Source organism: Schistocerca serialis, chromosome 6, assembly GCF_023864345.2.
Source record: "Schistocerca serialis cubense isolate TAMUIC-IGC-003099 chromosome 6, iqSchSeri2.2, whole genome shotgun sequence".
In the NCBI taxonomy this organism is placed as follows: Eukaryota; Metazoa; Arthropoda; class Insecta; order Orthoptera; family Acrididae; genus Schistocerca; species Schistocerca serialis.
In genome coordinates, this window is record NC_064643.1 from 333,090,857 (window position 1) to 333,110,683 (window position 19,827).

General features: G+C 37.7%; 1 protein-coding gene across 3 annotated transcripts in view; it reads right to left on the minus strand.

Moving 5' to 3' along the window:
* LOC126485146 (voltage-dependent calcium channel subunit alpha-2/delta-3-like) overlaps positions 1–19,827 on the minus strand; it is a 324,602-nt gene that overhangs the window by 158,159 nt on the left and 146,616 nt on the right. For all 3 annotated transcript variants that reach the window (XM_050108811.1, XM_050108810.1, XM_050108809.1), the window contains exon 5: positions 9,159–9,290. In XM_050108811.1, coding sequence (XP_049964768.1) covers positions 9,159–9,290 — 132 coding nt within the window. The remainder of the gene's footprint in view (positions 1–9,158; positions 9,291–19,827) is intronic.

The window sequence follows — 19,827 nt, forward strand, 5'->3', positions numbered from 1 at the left end:
GTTATCAACAATTGATCACAGTTCAAAAACAACAGTAACAATCATAAATATAATACCAGACTGAGAAATTACTTACACTATTTATTGCCCAGCCTTAATGTGGCATAGAAGGAAATGAGGTGTTCAGCCACAAAAATATTGGCCATACACCTAGTAGTATGTGAAAGAGGGGGGAGGGGGAGAGGGAGAGGGAGAGTGGGAGTGGCAGAAAAAGGAACAGAGAGAGGGGGAGGGGGAGGGGGCAGAGGGGAGGGAGCGTGAGAGTGAGAGTTCAGCAAAAGAATAGGCAACATTTAAAAATAATAACCCCAAGGAATGAGATGTATCAGTTCTTTACTAAGGGACGAACTAAAGCCAAAGCATTTGCTTTATAAATGTGTGTAAAAATTCAGCAAAGAATATGTCAGTTCCAACAAATGTCCTACGAGAGAAAAGATGCCCACTACTTAATTCCATACACCTGTTTGCAACAAATGAGGTAGAAGTAACAGCAATCACAGATAACCTGAACAATACCAAGATTCAGGACATTTTTGTTACCTCCAACAGGGTTATCAAACTGTCGTCTAAATTTATTGTTAAACCCCTGACCAATATAAGTAATTAGTCAACACGGAAGGATTGTATCCCGGGAGTTTAAAAATAGCTGGAGTGTGACTACCATCCAAATACTGACTACAGAACCTGAAAACTACAGACCTGTTAGTATCCTTCCAGTAATATTAGATATCTTTTGAAAGAATTCTGTGATAATAGGCTGATAAACTTCTTTCCATCACAGGATATCCTATCCAGAATTCAATATAGTTAAATACAGAAACCCAATACTTTGGTAACACAAGAACGTGTTGACTATGTACTGTAAACACTTGACAGGGAAGAATCAACAATTGGCACATCCTGCAACTTATTAAAAGCTTTTGATTTAGTGGATCACAATACTGTTCTGCAAAAACTAAAATTCTGTGGTTTAAGAGCCACTACATCCAATTTGATGAAATCATACTTTTAATGAACAGGTATCAGAAAAGGAATATTAGATGAGGAGAGCAATAGATACCATTCATACATGGAGAATATCCTGTATAGGGTGCCTCAAGAAAGTGTTTTTGGGGCACTATTTTTCTTAGTATATATCAAAGACTTTTCTGATGATATTCAACAGAAATCCATCCAATCTGCAAATGACATTAATATTTCAGTTAAGGGGACAGATCTGGAAGAAGTGAAACATATTGCTGAAAGAGTTTTACTTAGAGTAGATAACTAATTTAGAAATAATAAAACTTGGAAGTGGGGGGAGGAGAGGGGTAGGGGGGGGGGGGGGGAGCAGGGGTAAAAACACCAATCATGAAATTTAAAAACAATCAACCCAAACAAAACGAGTTGGAGTTAAAAGTCATTGCTAAGAAACATGAGCTAGTGGTATGTGTAAAATTTCCAGTTCTCTGTCTCGATAATAGATGAACATGTGTAGGGTATATCAGCTGCATAAGTAGTAAACTAAATTCAGTGTATTGTGCATTACTGAAGTTAGTCAAGGCTGTTAGCACTGAAATGCTTAAACTCATTTACTTTGAACACTTAAAAAAAATGAGGAGTTACAACAATAAGAAACAGGAAACTGCTGGAAGCTAAGAACAATTCAATACAGGACAAGTTGTTATGAGTAAATAACATATGGGGAGATGTAGCTATTCAATTGCCTTCCAAACCAAATAATCAAATAAAGAACATTAATGATGTTAACCACACAATCAGAGAGATATTGGACAAAAATTTATTTTATTCTATAAATAAATTTTCTCATTATTGGAAGGTATATCCAAAAGTATGATGCATGCATAACAAAAAAGAAATAGAATTGTTGTCATTCAATTTTGGTAAGCAATGTATTTGAATGTAAATTTAAAGATAATGAAATTATTCATAAACTGTAAAAAAGAACATAATACATTATTAAAAAGTCATCTATTTATTATGCTGTAATACCAACCCCTCCCCCCGACCTACGGAAGATGGTGGGGAAACAAAGCTATGTGGCAAAGTTTATGTTCCAAACACACACACACACACACACACACACACGCACACACACACACACACACACACACACAGTCTGGATCTGGAAACTGTTCAAGATGAGAATGATGATGGTTATGATTATGATGGTACCCGCGACAACTGAAAGAAGGAAACAAATTTCATACTAACATCTTTTTTAGCTGTCAGAAAGTATTTTCAAAGTATTTTTACCAGCACACATTTGTCTGAGGTGCCCAACTTGGAGATAGTTGGTTTTAGTTCTAGTGTTGGCAAATATTTCCATTGACAGTGGTTGGCTGCTGATGATAGCATGTTTGGTGGCATAAAAATCCAATCACCAGACTCCACAGCTTTATTGGATTAAATTCCGAATTTCTTTATGGCCTCAAAAGGCATGAGAGAAGATGCCACTGATGCTCACCCCTACTTTCTCAGCAACCTCACAATGCTCTTTGACAGGAGTATACTGGGTAACAAACACCAGATTTCACCCTTTCCTTTATGTCTTGTCATGATTATTATAAACAACGGCACAAACAAGACATTACCCTACAAATCAGTGCCCCAAGTAGTGCTTGAGGTGCAGAAATCAGCACGCAGTGTTCACAAGATATGGTAGCACACTACACATCTTTGAAAAATAAGTGTCACAATACCTCAAAAATGAAACTTTCTTGTGCATATTCTGATTGACCGGCAGCAACTTAGTAGATTTCCATCAGCTACTACTTGAGTCTCTGTAGATGTCCATGCTTCTCACGCTTTTGTTATCAGTTTTGCACTAAAAAAACATTGTGGTGATGTATGAGGTAGAAACAGCAAGTGAAAACAATAATTTCAGTATACAAAACTTAGAAACTGGTGAAAATGATGATGTTTGTTGTTGCTATCATCTTCAGTCCAAAGACTGGTTTATTGCAGCTCTCCACACTACTATATCCTTTGCAAGCCTGTTCATCTTTTCAAAACTACTGCAACCTACACCTAATTGAAACTGACCAATTACTCATGCCTATGTCCACCTCCACAATGTTTATACCCCACACTTCCCTACATTACCAAACTTATTCCACGATGCCTATTGATGTGTCCTATCAACTGATCCCTTCTTTAGTTAAATTTTGCTATAAATTTCTTCTTTTCCCAATTCGATCAGTACCTCCCCATTATTTATTCAATCTACTCATCTAATCTTTAGCATCCCACTGCAGAACAACATACCGAAACCTCTATTTACTTCTTGTCTGAAAAGTGTATTGTCCACATATCACTTCCATACAAGGCTAAACTCCCGACAAATACCTATAGGAAAGTCTTCCTAATACTTAAAATTATATTACATGTTAATAAATTCCTCTTTTTTCATAAATGCTTTTCTTGCTATAGGCAGTTTACAGTGTACATCCTCTCTACTTCAGCCATCATCAATTACTTAAGAATGCAGTATCTCGTGGGGTAACATTGAATAAAATGTTCTCAGCCTTCCACCCAAGTCAAGTGGTTAAAATGCCACATGTTTTTGACTAACCCTTCTTTGACCATGGTCAAGTAGAACGACTGCTAATGGGCTGCTAGTATATACTCTGCCTGCCAGATGTCACATTACTGGGGCTCACAGCGTCACCATATACAGGCACGCTGAGTCCACGTACAATGCGACTGTTTCAACCTCATGATCACTGGATCCCACACCAAGGTGAGCTGCATGCCACTGTCTCTATTAAGGGCGTTCATGATGATTTTTACTGTGATGGCCTCTTTAATTACACAGTCCCATAAGTTTAAAAAACTGTTTCCCACCAATGACAAAAATTTATTATGTTTGACAGACACTATTTTGAAAGTGTTTAAGCTTTGAAATTTTTTCATCAAATACACAATTTTTTGTAAAACGATTCTTGTTATTTTTGGGTCCACTCATATGCCCCCAGTTATTCAGTAGTAAATTCTCCGCTGCATTGTGTGCCCCATTTGAGTGCCTGGCTAGTAGCAGGGAACTCCAGCACTAGTAGATCTGTGCAGTGCCTGAGTGCTGAAGCAGAAACACTGCATGAGGTGCTGTAAATACTGGGTGTATGCTGATCAGCACTGCATAGGGCCTTGCTACAAACACCCAGTACGTTCACCCTCAAAAGACAGTTACAGTTAAGATAACAGACACGCAGCCCACCCAGCTAGAAAGGAAGCACCAGCCCATGTGCCACATTTGAAAATAAAAATAAATATACAGTGTATCTGTCGGCAGATCACAAAAGAGCAAAATTAAATGTAGGAAATTCTCCCCCTCCCTCCCCCCATCCATCCCTACTGAACCCTTTTTTTCCATTTATTTCTTATTTTCAAGTTTTGTTCCAAGATTGTGAAACACAATATTCTTACGCATCGATTGATATTCTATTGTTATCAAGACTATATTGATCAAGAGAAAGCAGAGAAGTTTCAATTTATGCTTTAATTTGACATTTAGTTTTTTTCAACATGAAAGAAAAAATTCCACTATATCTGCACAAACATAACTTTTTAAAAGCAAAGTAGCTATGCCTTTAAGAGATGAACTTTTTGACACTTCATTTACACAACCAGAAGTAGCTCTTCATGAAATAGTTCAGCTTTACTTCAAACCACAAATTAGTTTTCTCTTAACTTGATTAATTTCAAGCTATTCAACATTTTTCCCCAAAACTAAATCACATGCTGGTCAGTTTGATGCCCTGTTTATTCATTTCCGACTCATTGTTTAGCTATGAAAATACACACAAAAACATATTGTGCTGATTTTCCCTCAAAGCACCAAATAAGTTTCTCTTAATTACCCTGGTTGTCTTTTGATCTCCTGGCAAACACACTGCAGTGAGAACAAAGCAAACAAAAATCGGCAGTGATTCTTCTCACGCCATTTGACAACTGGCTCCAAAATCAAAATATACCAACGTAACATAGAAGGCACATGCTGCAGCAAACGTGAAAACCTTAGCAAGCTGACACGCAACTTAAACTTGAGATTGCACAAACCACGAAACATACACAGCTGACAGATACCAAATCCTATCACAAGGCTACATACCAGGGCAAAATCTGTACTACAGCATTAAACCATCCAAAATATAGAATTGATAATTACACTAGAATAGATATCAATAATGCCTCATAATATACTCATCTTCCTCACAAGATTTTTTAGTACTTACTGTACAAGTCAAAGAAACAACAATTGTCAATATTCATACATTTATAAACACACAATGGTTCAATTGTGTACTTTCCATTTTCAACCATCCTTGTACATATACAGGACATTTTAACTTGCACCATCAACTCTGTGGACAACAACAATAATAATACACAAGGTGTAACCTTAACAGACTGAGCAGAGAGAAATAAACAACTTCTTTTTGACACTAAGCAGAGACCCCCTTTGAATCTGCAAGGTGGAGGAGAGGATATAATCCTGACTTGACTTTTTTAACCACAGACCCACAACTAAGTCACACTATTACAGCACTAGACAACAACTTTCTAAAATCTGAGCATCAACTAATTGTTATTACATTAGGCATAACCACTCCCCATCAATTGCTCCCTTCCTCTACCTAGATGGAATTTTAGAAAGGCTAACCAGAACAAATTCAAAATAACCTCAGATGAACTTAATCAAAAGTAGAGAGCAATCAAACCTTTGGCACCTTAGTAATTAGCTCTGCCAAAAGCCCTACCCACCAAGAAGTAACAAAATCTTGTATTTCTTATTGGAATAAATAGTGCCAAAAACTGTATGATTATTATGAATGCACAAGAGACCATGAACAACTGCTAGAGCCCTTAATAAGACCAAGAACAGTTAGATGGAAATTAACACTAGAGAACCTCAACTTTAAACACAGCAGCAAGTTCACAGCGCAAACTACAAACCAGGTAAAAAGCTCACCATTTCCTCTGACTCCCCTGGCCCAGAAGTCACAGTCAAAAGAATGAATCATTTATCAAATACCTTAACTGATAAGACACAAAAGTAAGAAGTGAGGCATGCAACTGGGGACATATTTTGTAAAAGCCACTAATAGGTCTTTCTATTATGAACCTTATCACAATGGGAGAACCCAGTGCAACAATCAACTTATGAAAATTCAGAAACAGGTTTAGAATTGCTATCCCAAAGCCTGGGAAAAACTTTGCTTTGCCAGAAAGTTACAGAACAATTGCACTTCAAGAACCTTAAAATAATACTTTGTGTGTGTCCAACAGCCTCTTTAAATAATAGCATACCAACAGAGAAAGCTGGTTTTATGCTGGTAAGAAGCTTTTATGATCAGGTCCTTTCAATCAAAACCTACATAGAGAGAGGATTCCAACAATGACTCCAAGCATCCACTGTGTTTGTAGATTTAAGTTCAGCCTATGATACAGGTTGAAAAGAAGTACTACTACTCAGGCTGTACCAACTTACTTCTTGCAAATACTTTCTTAATCTATTCAATGAGGTGTTCAGTGACAAGACTTTTCCAAGTACACCTGAGTGAGTAGTGAAGTATTTTACACAGTTTACAAAATGGTCTACCACAAAGATCTATACTAGCTCCTCTAATATTTAATATACACTACTCAGACATAGTACTAATAACATCTCAGGAATTCAAGTATGAAGATGATATTGCCATCAGTACTTAAAGTTTGAGCTTTGCCGAAACTGAGGATGTATTGACATAAGGCTTTGGGGCATAATTAGTGAATATTTCAAAAAATGTGGCTTCACCAAAATCCAAACAAAACTGAAGTCACGCTGTTTCGTCTTAACTGAGAAGCTCAAAGAGCTATTGTTATTCACTATGATGGAGTCATATAGAAACATAATGCACGTCCTAGATACCTCAGTATCTCTCTCACAGCAACACTCATCTTCAAATAATGCCTGGAAAAATAATTAGTAAAAATCAAAACTACATTAACAGGATTCAGATAGTTGTCAATATACCATTGGGTGCTACCATCAAAACTTTAAGAATTGGCGCAATAGCCCTTGTATACTCAACCACAGAATACTACGCTACTGTCTGGATTAATAGCTGCCATACTAACCTTGCCAACAAGTAGCTATAAACCAGGCAATGTGAACCATAATTGGAACAACTCCTCTCCAGTGGTTACAATTACTGAACATTGTAGCACCTCCAAAAACCATAGACTAGCAGCCCACAAATCACAATTGCAAAAATGTAATGCCATCCCATCTCTTCCCATTCATTTCAATGTAAATTTCCTTAACTGGCAGAAACTGACACTGAAGCCACCAAGCGATTCAACAACTTCAACTTAATGATCATTGTACATCACTTTGGCAAGATCAGAATGACATGAAATAACACCCCATGACACATTCGACTATCAACAAGATTCACACAATAAGAGTCCCGATTCAATGGGGAGCTGCACAATGCCCCCAGTACATCCTTCTCCAGGATGGAATGTAACAATACCAGAGAAGGAAAGTTACTACTCACCATATAGCGGAGATGCTGAGTCACGATAGGCACAACAAAAAGATTCACACAATTCAGCTCTCTGAGGCTGCAGACATGTGTGCAAGTTGCATTTGCGTGAGTGTGTGTGTGCTTGAGTGTATGTGTGTCTACTGCTGACAAAGTCCTTAATGGCCAAAAGCTACAATTGTGTGAATCTTTTTGTTGTGCCTATCGCGACTCAGCATCTCCACTATATGGTGAGTAATATCTTTCATTTAAGTTTTCAGCAGTTATTGTAATTTCCCACTCTTCATTTGGCTGATGGTGTACAAAGCTGTAGTCATTTCCACCCTGCTATATGGTTGCGAAACCTGGACGTTATATCGCTGCGATCTGAAGAAACTAGAACGCTTCAACCAACAGAAGCTAAGATATATCATGAACCTGAAATGGAATGACTTCATATCCAACACGGCTGTTCTAGAGAAAGCAAAAATGCATAGCATGGAAGCTCTTATCATTGGGCATCAACTCAGATGGGTCGGACATGTCCAGCGGATGAAAAATGACAGACTTCCACGCCAAATGCTGTACAGCGAAGTGAGCACAGGTAAAAGGCCACGAGGTGCCCCTCTCAAACGTTATAAGGATCAGTACAAGAAAAATCTGAAAAACTTGAACATCGATCCGAGTAACTGGTCCACAATAGCAGAAGACCGAAGTCGCTGGCGCTCAGTTACCTCAAATGCTCTTCAAAACTTTGAGCTGGAACGTCGAAGAATGGAGAATGACAAACGCCAGAGACGTAAACTCCTCCAGGCTCAGCCACGTCCTCCACCTTCCATCAGCTGTAATGTCTGTGGCCGCCTGTTCCACGCTAGGATTGGATTGCTAAGCCATCAACGACACTTCCACGCCTGAACCGTGACAAAGGAAATCTCAGGAGAGAAATGAAAACTCGGATACGAGTATCAGCCGACGACGACGACGACGACGATTTGGGTATGAAAATTTAGATTAAAATCCATCATGTAATTTTTAGGAAGTCTTGTTTTCTGTCTGCTCAAACAACTGACCTACAAAATAAACATTCAGTTGTAAAAAACAAAATCTTTATCTACATAAGAAACCTAATTCTATTTGTATTTGTTTGGAACTGTGTAATATGAGTTTTTATTAGACTAAGAGTAAAGGTGTTTGCTGTGAACAATTTGTAATCCTGCTACGCTATCCTCCTAGTTGTGTCTGGTATGGATATGCCTGAGCCCTCCATTAGTATACTTGTGTCATACACAACTCAATAACTTTTGAGGAGTTCTCCAATGACATTCTTCAGTCACTGAGTTTCAATAGACAGCTAATGAAAAACTTTAACACTATATGTTCATCATTTCCTATATGTGGTGAGTAGTTAGCTTTATAAATTGAATTTTGTATATTACACTTAGGATTTCCATGGCCATATTAGAAATGTTTCTGTATTTTACGAAATTATCCCAGTTTTAAGAGTACAATTTCAGTTTACATTTATGTGAGAATATAGCTTTAGTTATTCTTTTTCTTTATATTAGCAACCACGCAGAACATTACATTTTGACAGTATTAGCACTATTAGCGTTAATAGTCAGCAATAATCTTTCCAATGATCTGTCTCACCTGGAAACATCCGCATAAATCCTGTAGCACCACCAAATAGTTGCCAAGATATGGTAGGATCACTCTTAAGATTCTGAATGAATACTTCATCTAGCCCCTCTGACCACTTAATTCCATCATACACATCCCCTCCTACAACAGAAGATACTTGCATTTCAGTGTTTCTACATTTATTTAATGTAAATACAAATTCACAGCTTTTTCATTTATCATTATATAACCACAAGTTTTTTTGTATATAATTACACGGCTACTTCTCAAACCAAGGTACTGAAACAAATATGGACTATTAAAATGAAAGCTACCTTACTGTAATGGCACTTATGAGCTCCTGGAAGATGCGTACAGCAATGGTAACATCTGCAGTGAGAAACAGCCCTGAATCCACTGAATGTGAAGGGCAGAGACTTTATGTATTATTCCGTGTAAATATTGTGTATCAGTGTTCAGACCAATGCCTTGACCAATAGTTATACATTTTCTAACTGTTTTGCCTCAACGTGAAGAAGCATTATGTCATTGTTTAGATTAGATTAGATTAATACTAGTTCCATGGATCTTGAATACAATATTTCGTAATTATGTGGAACGAGTCAAATTTTCCAATGCATGACATAATTAAGTTAATTTAACAACATAATTAAGTTAATATAACAACTTTTTTATTTTTTGTTTTCTTTTAATTTCTTTATAATTTTTTTGTTTGGTTTCTTTTCTTCTTTTTTTCTTAATTTATATCTAAAAATTCCTCTATGGAGTAGAAGGAGTTGTCATTCAGAAATTCTTTTAATTTCTTCTTAAATACTTGTTGGTTATATACTATTTGGTAAGTTACCAAAGACTTTAGTGGCAGTATAATTCACCCCTTTCTGTGCCAAAGTTAGATTTAATCTTGAATAGTGAAGATCATCCTTTCTCCTAGTATTGTAGCTATGCACACTGCTATTACTTTTGAATTGGGTTGGTTGTTAATAACAAATTTCATAAGAGTGTATGTATACTGAGAAGCTACTGTGAATATCCTTAAATAAATGTCTGCAGGATGATCTTGGGTGGACTCCAGCTATTATTCCGATTACACGCTTTTGTGCAATAAATACTTTATTCCTCAGTGATGAATTATCCCAAAATATGAAGCCATATGCCAGCAATGAGTGAAAATAGGTGTAGTAAGCTAATTTACTAAGATGTTTATCACCAAAATTTGCAATGACCCTTATTGCATAAGTAGCTGAACTCTAACGTTTCAGCAGATCATCAATGTGTTTCATCCAATTTAATCTCTCATCAGTGGACACACCTAAAAATTTTGAATATTCTACCTTAGCTATATGCTTCTGATTAAGGTCTATATTTATTAATGGCATCATACCATTTACTGTACGGAACTGTATGTAATGTGTCTTATCAAAATTCAGTGAGAGTCCCTTTACGAAGAACCACTTAGTAATTTTCCAAAAGACATTATTGACAATTTCATCAGTTAATTCTTGTTTGTCAGGTGTGATTACTATACTTGTATCATCAGCAAAGAGAACTGACTTTGCCTCTTCATGAATATAGAATGGCAAGTCATTAATATATATTAAGAACAATAAAGGACCCAAGACTGACCCTTGTGGAACCCCATTCTTGATAGTTCCCCAGTTTGAGGAATGTGCTGATCTTTGCATATTATGAGAACTGCTTATTTCAACTTTCTGCACTCTTCCAGTTAGGTACGAATTAAACCATTTGTGCACTGTCCCACTCATGCCACAATACTTGAGCTTGTCTAGCAGAATTTCATGAGTTACACAATCAAAAGCCTTTGAGAGATCACAAAAAATCCCAATGGGTGGTGTTCAGATCATTCAAAATTTGACTGGTTTAAGCATATATGGCATTTTCTGTTGAAAAACCTTTCTGGAAACCAAACTGACATTTTGTTAGTACTTCATTTTTACAGATATGTGAAGCTACTATTGAATACATTACTTTCTCAAAAATTTTGAAGAAAGTTGTTAGAAGGAAGATTGGACGGTAATTGTTGACATCAGATCTATCCCCTTTTTTAAGCAAAGGTATAACAATAGCTTATTTCAGTCTATCAGGGAAAATGCCCTGTTCCATAGAGCTATTACACAGGTGGCTGAGAATCTTACTTATCTGTTGAGAACAAGCTTTTAGTATTTTGCTGGAAATGCCATCAATTCCATGTGAGTCTTTGCTTTTAAGCAAGTTTATTATTTTCCTAATTTCAGAGGGAGAAGTGGGTGAGATTTCAATTGTATCAAATTGCATAGGTAGGGCCTCTTCCATTAACAGCCTAGCATCTTCTAATGAACACCTGGATCCTACTATATCCACAACATTTAGAAAATGATTATTAAAAATATTTTCAACTTCTGACTTTTTGTTCGTAAAGTTTTCATTCCATTTGATGGTAATACTGTCTTCCTGTGCTCTTGGTTGACCTGTTTCTCTTTTAATAATATTCCAAATTGTTTTAGTTTTATTATCAGAGTTGCTGATTTCAGACATGATACACATACTTCTGGATTCTTTAATAACTTTTCTTAATATAGCACAGTAGTTTTTATAATGTTTGATAGTTTCTGGATCACTACTCTTTCTTGCTGTCAGATACATTTCCCTTTTCCAGTTACAAGATATTTTTATACCCTTAGTAATCCATGGTTCGTTACATGGTTTCTTACGAGTATGTTCAACTATTTTCTTGGGGAAGCAGTTTTCAAATGCATTTACAAAAGTGTCATGAAATAAATTATATTTTAAACTGGCATCAGGTTCACGGTACACCTCATCCCAGTCTAACTGCTGTAGGCTTTCCCTGAAATTTGCAATTTTTAAATCGTTGACTGAGCGTACTACTTTGGAGGACTGTTTAGTACTGCTGAATGGAGCTATGTCATATATTGTAATCAGCTGTGCACCATGATCAGAAAGGCCATTCTCAACAGGCTGAGCATTTATCTGGTTAAACTTATCTTGGTCTATAAAGAAGTTATCTATCAGTAAGCTGCTATCCTTTACCACCCGAGTTGGAAAATCAATAACGGGTGTCAAATTGAAAGAACCGAGTAATACTTCAAGGTCATTTTCCTATTACCGTTTATCTACATTGAAGTCCCCACAAATAATAATTTGCTTCCCTCTGTCTGACAGATAGCACAACAAGGAGTCCAAATTTCTCAGAAATAGATGAAAATTTCCCAATGGGGACCTATATACAGTTACAATTATAAATGTGCCTTTATTTAATTTAAGCTCACAGGCACATGCTTCTATATGTTTCTCTACACAAAACTTTTTTGTTTCTATACTTTTTGCACAATGATAACTTTTGACATATATGGCAACTCCTCCTTTCTCCATATTTTCTCTAATTACATGTGCAGAGACCTTATATCCACTTACATTTACCTTATCCATATCAGTAAAATGTGATTCTCAGACAGGCATAGTATATCTATTTCATCCTCAGCTTCTAAATCTTCTAAACAAACCAGAAGCTCATCTATTTTATTCTTTAAACTCCCAATATTTTGATGAAATATACTTACATTATTTTTAATTATACTTTTATGAGAACCTTTCCTTATTCTAACATTTGCAGTACTCTCCTGCCTGAGTTTCTCATTGTGCTTAGGCCTAGTTCCTATACCAGTGGTCACATGGTGTTCAGAGAGGCAGATTATGTCAACTGGGTTGGGTGACTAATTCATCAATGCAATTACCTAGGACTGAGATACAACTTGGTGGAGATAAAATTTCTGGTGATTGATAAAAATTTATAATTGACAGCTGTGATTGGTGATCCAATGTGCTACAATTGTGCTGTTTAATTTCTTTCCTAAACTGAAGATTTGTTTCAATCCTGACCTCTCGTAGAACTTGACATCTTTCTATCTTACCTATCCTAAAAAAGGTGCTGCTCCAACACATGTAACCACTGGTATTTTACCATTCATGCCAGTGCCTCCCCCCCTTAAATTTCCTGCTATTACCCCAGCCAGTTTACCCTTCCCTTTCCGGTTGAGATGTAGGCCATGCCTGGTATAGTCCCACCTACTGAGAGAATCAACAGGAACCACACCAATATGAGCCCCCGCACTCGAGCCAAGCAGCCGTTCCAACTCCAAATTAACTCTCCCAACAGAAGAGTTCAAATGAGGCCAGTCATGGCGTCTCAGGACAGATACAAATTCAACATTGGTGTGTCTCGATGCTGACGCAATCTTTACCAGGTCACACTCTATACTGTACCCAGGATCTCTGTCGATACTGTTCCCTGGCCCTCCCACAATAACCACGGTGTCTTCCCTGGTAAATCCTTTACAGAGTGAACCTAAATCCTCTGTCACCTGATCCAGACTAGCACTTGGTTTGAAAAAGTTTGTGAGCTGGTATTCTGGTCCTAATTCCTCCTGCAGAAGTTGGCCTACACCTCTGGCATGAGAACTGCCTAACAACAAAACTTTCTTCCTTTTCGATGACTTTCCTACATTCTTTTTCAATTTCCTATTGAAAGTTTGTTGTGTCCTGTCTACACCTACCTCTGCTTGAGGCTCATCAGTTCTAACTGAAGCAACAGGTCAAACTTATTTTTGACATTCACCACAAAACTGTCAGACTTAGTTCTAGGCCTGTTCCTTCTGTTACCTGTTGCCACTTCCCACCTCTCTTTGCTCTTCTCCCTCCTTAACCTGTCCAGATCTTCCCTAGCCTGATATTTTCAAGTAACTTAAAAGGAAGGTCAGCGTCGGCCGTAATATTGACGTTTTATTGATAACAGAATCGATTTTTGATCACATAGTTATCATCTTCGGTGCTGTACAAATTAAACTCAGACACTGGTATCAAGTTATCAATAACCAAAACTAAGAAGCGATCACAATAACTTGTGATCAATTCTTGCACCGAGGTTCATCGGTGAGTACACCATCGCAGGCACTCCTGTCTGTGATGAAGCGTCAAGGGTAACCGCAGCCATGGTCTCCGAGCTGATAGTCCGTGCTGCTGCAAACATCGTCGAAATGTTCGTGCAGATGGTTGTTGTCTTGCAAACGTCCCCATCTGTTGACTCAGGGATCGACACGTGACTGCCCGATCCATTACAGCCATGCGGATAAGATACCTGTCATCTCAACTGCTAGTGATTCGAGGCTCTTGGGATGCAGTATGGCATACCATATTACCCTCCTGAGCCCACCGATTCCATATTCGAGCAACGCGAGCAGCAATGTCGCGATACGATAAACCACAATCACAATAGGCTACAATCCAACCTTTATCAAAGTCGGAAACCTGATGTTACGCATTTCTCCTCCTTACACGAGGCATCACAACAACATTTCACCAGGCAATGCCAATCAACTGCTATTTGTGTATGAGAAATCAGTTGGAAACTTTCCTCATGTCAGCACGTTGTAGGTGTTGCCACCGGTGCCAGCCTTGTGTGAACGCTCTGAAAAGCTAATCATTTGCATATCACAGCATCTTCTTCCTGTTGGTTAAATTTCGCATCTGTAGCATGTTATCTTCTTGGTGTAGCAATTTTAATGGCCAGTAGTATATGTAGACATGAAGAATTAAGATGTAGAATGTGAATAATGTTTGTTTTATTCATGAAACTTTAAGAGTTTTCACATAAAAATTTTGGAGGCATTAGTTTTCACCATGCCCTCATAGCTGCGGACTGCAAACTTCCATCTTTCGTGAAGAGTGTGTTTACAACCTCCAAATAATCATTCCTCCTGTTTACTATCCATGGTGTGTTTGGTTGATCATGTTACAGCTACTAGTTGGAATTTCTTGAATGGTGTAACAATGAAGTTCCACGGCACTGAGAAATTCATTGACATCATGAACTAGAATTTGTGGAACTTTGTGGTTTGAAATTTACTGCACAATTCAGAATCAGCATAGTATATCCGCATAAATAGCATTGTAAAACCAAATATAGTGCAACTTGGAGCAACTGCAGAACAAACTGCAGCATGGAACCTGGAACTGAAAGAACAAGGTATGGTTGAGTCGATGACATGGTTCCATTAGTTGCAAGTGGAATCATCAGAATGTCAATAAAAATTACACTGAATTGTTTAAAAAAACGCAAGATGCCCATTCTGGCTAAATTGAATTTTTTTGTTTAACATGAATGAAGCTAGGGACTGCATTAGTAACATCCCTAAATATGCCAGTATAGCTATATGTACAGAACTAAATGATTTGGCAGTTGAGTTACACAAACAAATCAAAAGATACAGTCCTATGTTTGTAGCTTCAATATTTGGTTTTTGATGAGCCACAGAGCCAAATAGAATACGTATCATTTTACGCACACAACTGCACGATTCAGCTTTGAGGGATAAGTTCCTGGACACACTGTTAGACAATTGTAAAAGTCGCTGACAGGCTTAATAGGTGTTATCAGAAAAGCAAATACCTGATAAAAATGGGTGTTTCAGTTGTAGCGTAAAATAAAACTTAGGCAGTGTCAGACACAGGTAGTGTAATTTTTATGAAATTGTCAATCACGTATACGAAGGTGTTTCAGTGGGTACCTGTGTTAGTAATGACGCTGCCTTTCTTTTCAAAAAACAAATTAATCAGATATCTTACTCTTCAATGTATTTCCCTTTAAGGAGATATACACTTTACCACCTCAGCCATTTATGCAATCCATCTGGAAGGTAGAAATTAACAAGCTCGCTAAAGCACACCTCTATCTTAACAATGCACATCTGATTTCTGCAGAATTTTATATTTAAGAAATTTCTTTGTGTTGGGGAACAAATCTAAATCTACTGGAGCCAGTTCGGGTAAATAATGGGGTGTGCAGTTATGAAGTCATCGTCCCAGATGAATGTGCTAGCTCATTTGCCATGGTGAAACAGCACTTTCTTCTTTGCCAAATGGTTCTATATTTCCTTCAATATCTAGTCAAGGCAGTCCAATATCTCATTTACTATTGTATGACTTTTGGTTTTTCTAAGAAGACTGTTGACACCCTTTGCATCCAAAATAACTGTCTAGTGGCAATACGACCATCTTCACCTTTTTTGAAACAGATTCACTGGAAGCAATACATAGTTATCATTTTTGCTTGGTTTCTGGAATTGACAATTCAGAGCACAAAATCCTTCGGATCTCACTTAAACTGCTACAAACATAATTTTTTACTGATTTAGTCAATAACCATATCTGATGGGTTTCCTATGGATTCCTCATCAAAACTCATTGAAATTATTGTTACAATATTTCACTTTCATCACTAATTTTCCAGTTTTTATTTTATAACATCTACATCTACACCCATACTTTGCAAACCACTGTGAAGTACATAGCAGAGGGTGCTTCACATTTTAAGAGTGGTTATTGTTTCTTCCTGTTCCATTCATGTATGGAAAATGGGAAGAATGACTATTTAAAATGCCTCTGTACATGCTGTAATTAATCTAATCTTGTCCCCATGGTCCCTACGGGAAAGACAGATAGTGAGTTGTATAATATTCCTAGAGTCATTATTCAAAGCCAGTTCTCGAAACTTCGTAAATACACATTCTTTGGAAAGTTTAAATCTATCATGTCTGCCAGTTCAGTTTCTTCAACATTTCTTAATCACTCTCCCATGAATCAAACAAACCTGTGACTGTTCATGCTGACCTTCTCTGTACATATTCAGTATCCTCTGTTAGTCCTATATGGTACTGGTTCCACACACTTAAGCAACATTCTAGGATGTGCCACTCAGGTGAATTGTAAGCAGTCTCCTTTGTAGACTGATTGCATTCTCCTAGTATTCCATCAAGAAATCAAAGTCTTCCACCTGCTTTACCAATGACTGAGCCTATGTGATCATTTCATTTCATATCCTTACAAAGAGTTACAGCCAGATGTTTGTATGAGTTTACTGATTCCAACTTTGATTTGTTGGTACTACAGTCACAGGATACTACATTTTTTTCATTTTGTGAAGTGCACAATTTTATTTTTTTGAGCATTTGAAGCAAGTTTCCAGTCTTTGCATGACTTTTGAAATCTTACCAAAATCTTACTGAATATTTGTGCAGTTTTCTCCAGACAGTACTTCATTATAGACAACTGCAGTATTTGCAAAAAGTCTGCGGTTACTATTAATACTGAAACTTCCTGGCAGATTAAAACTGTGTGCCGCACTGAGACTCGAACTCGGGACCTTTGCCTTTCGTGGGCAAGCGTTCTACCAACTGAGCTACCCGAGCACGACTCACGCCCTGTCCTCACAGCTTTACTTCTGCCAGTACCTCGTCTCCTACCTTCCAAACTTTACAGAAGCTCAGTCCGGCACACAGTTTTAATCGGCCAGGAAGTTTCATATCAGTGCACACTCCACTGCAGAGTGAAAATCTCATTCTGGACTATTAATATTGTCTGCAAGGTCATCAATATACAACATGAACAGCAAATGTCCCAACCCACTTCCCTTGGGCACAACCGAGGTTACTTCTGTATGTCACTGACTCTCCAGCCAACATACAATGTTTCAAGAACCAACTCCAAATGATTACTCTACAAATATTGTGCCCATAGGGATTATGAGGGCAAGATTATTAATTACTGTATGCACAGAGGCATTTTAAACAGTTACTGGATCTTCGTATCCTCCCTACCAACAAATCCTGAACCTAGTCAAAAATTTTGCTTGATACCCCACACCATCCACTTTTGATTAAACTTCACTTCATACCCCAAACCATCTACTTTTGATTATAAGTGTGTAGATGCAATACTGAGTTCAATGCTTATTGGAAATTGTGAATACTCCATCTACATGACTGCCCTTGTCCACAACTTTCAGGATGCCATGTGAGAAAAGAGCAAGTTGGGTTTCACATGATCAATGTTTTCAAAATCCATGCTGGTTGGTATGGTAAAGACCATTCTGTTTCAGACAGTGCATTACATTTGAGCTCTGAGTATGGTCAAAGGTTCTACAACAAATGAATATCAATGATATTTGAGAGCAGTTTTGTGGAACCCCCTACTACCTTTCTTGTAGGCGGGTGTGTAGCGGTTTCAACTACTAGGGACAGTTGTTTGTTTGAAGGATCTATGAGGTCTGTTCAAAAAATTCTGGAACATCTGTAATTTTGTGACAATGGTGTGTTGTAGCGAAATGCAGTTCACATCCCTGCACATACCTGTGTTTAATGTGTAACTGCCAGATGCTTCATTGCCATCTGTCTATTATTTTTTGTTCAGTGCTGTACTGAGTAGAATGTGTGCATAGTATGCAAATTTCATAATGGCAGAGTTGGAGAAGCAATGTGTCAGAATTAAATTTTGCATGGAACCGAAGAAAACCTTTACAGAGACACACCAAATGATGCAGGAAGCCTACAGTGATGAGTGCTCAAGCTGCATTCCATGTTACAAATGGTTCAAATAGTTTAAAAATGGCCAAACAGAAGACAAAGGTGACTCTCATTCAGGATGGCCTTCAAACGGCCAAACAGAAGACAAAGGTGACTCTCATTCAGGATGGCCTTCAATTTCTACTGACAATGTTCAAGCCAGAAACATCAATGAAATTGTGCACGCCAATCAAAGACTGATTGTCCGAGAGATTGCAGAAGAATGTAACATATCAACTGGATCATTTCATGATATCCTGACACACCATCTTGGAATGCATCATGTTGCCGCCAAGTTTGTTCCACAGCTCATGAATCAAGACCAGAAAGATCTTCACCTCACAGGCTGTGCTTTCCTTAAGAGAATCATAAATGATAACGAGATGTGGTTCTTTGGTTATGATGTTGATACCAAGATTCAGTCATCACAATGTGTCAGGAAAAGTACTCCAAGACCAAAAAAAGCTCGTCAGGTCAGGTCAAATGTCAAAGCCATGCTGATAGTTTTCTTTGACTTTGAAGGATTAGCTCATCATGAATTATTGCCACAGGGACAAACTGTTAATTGATGGTACTATCAAGATGTGTTGGGATGTCTGTGAGAAAATATGAGAAGGAAACAGCCTGAGATGTGGGGAGACTATCCATCACTCTTGCCTCACAATAATGCACCTCCACATTCATCACTGTTGATGTATGACTATTGCACAATATACAAAATCACTGGGCTGCCCCATCCTCCGTACTCTCCAGACCTGGCCCCTGTGGACTTTTTTTCTATTTGCAAAGTTGAAACCTCTGTTGAAAGGATGAAGATTTGCAAAATTAGATGACATAAAAGAAAATCTGCAGATGACACTTCGCGCGATCCATCAAGAGGCATACCAAGACTGCTGCCGGATGGGGAAATGGTGCTGGGAGCAGTGTATCAAATTTGGAGGAGAGTATTTTGAAGGAGACCATGCACAATAAGTAAAAGGAAAGGTTAGAAAAATTTTGTGGATGAAGTTTCAGAATTTTCTGAACAGACCTCGTACAGTAGATTATAGCTAAAAAGAGGGGCTAACCCACCAAAACTTCTGAATTAAATCTGACAGGGATTCCACTGGGTCCTGGAGCTTAGTTCAATTTTAGTGATTTCAACTGCTTGTCAACAACACAGACACTAATATTGATATCACTCATCTTTGCACTTGTCTGAGGGTTAAATTGGAGCAATACATCTTGATTTTCATTTGGAAAGGACCATTTGAAAACCAAATCAACAT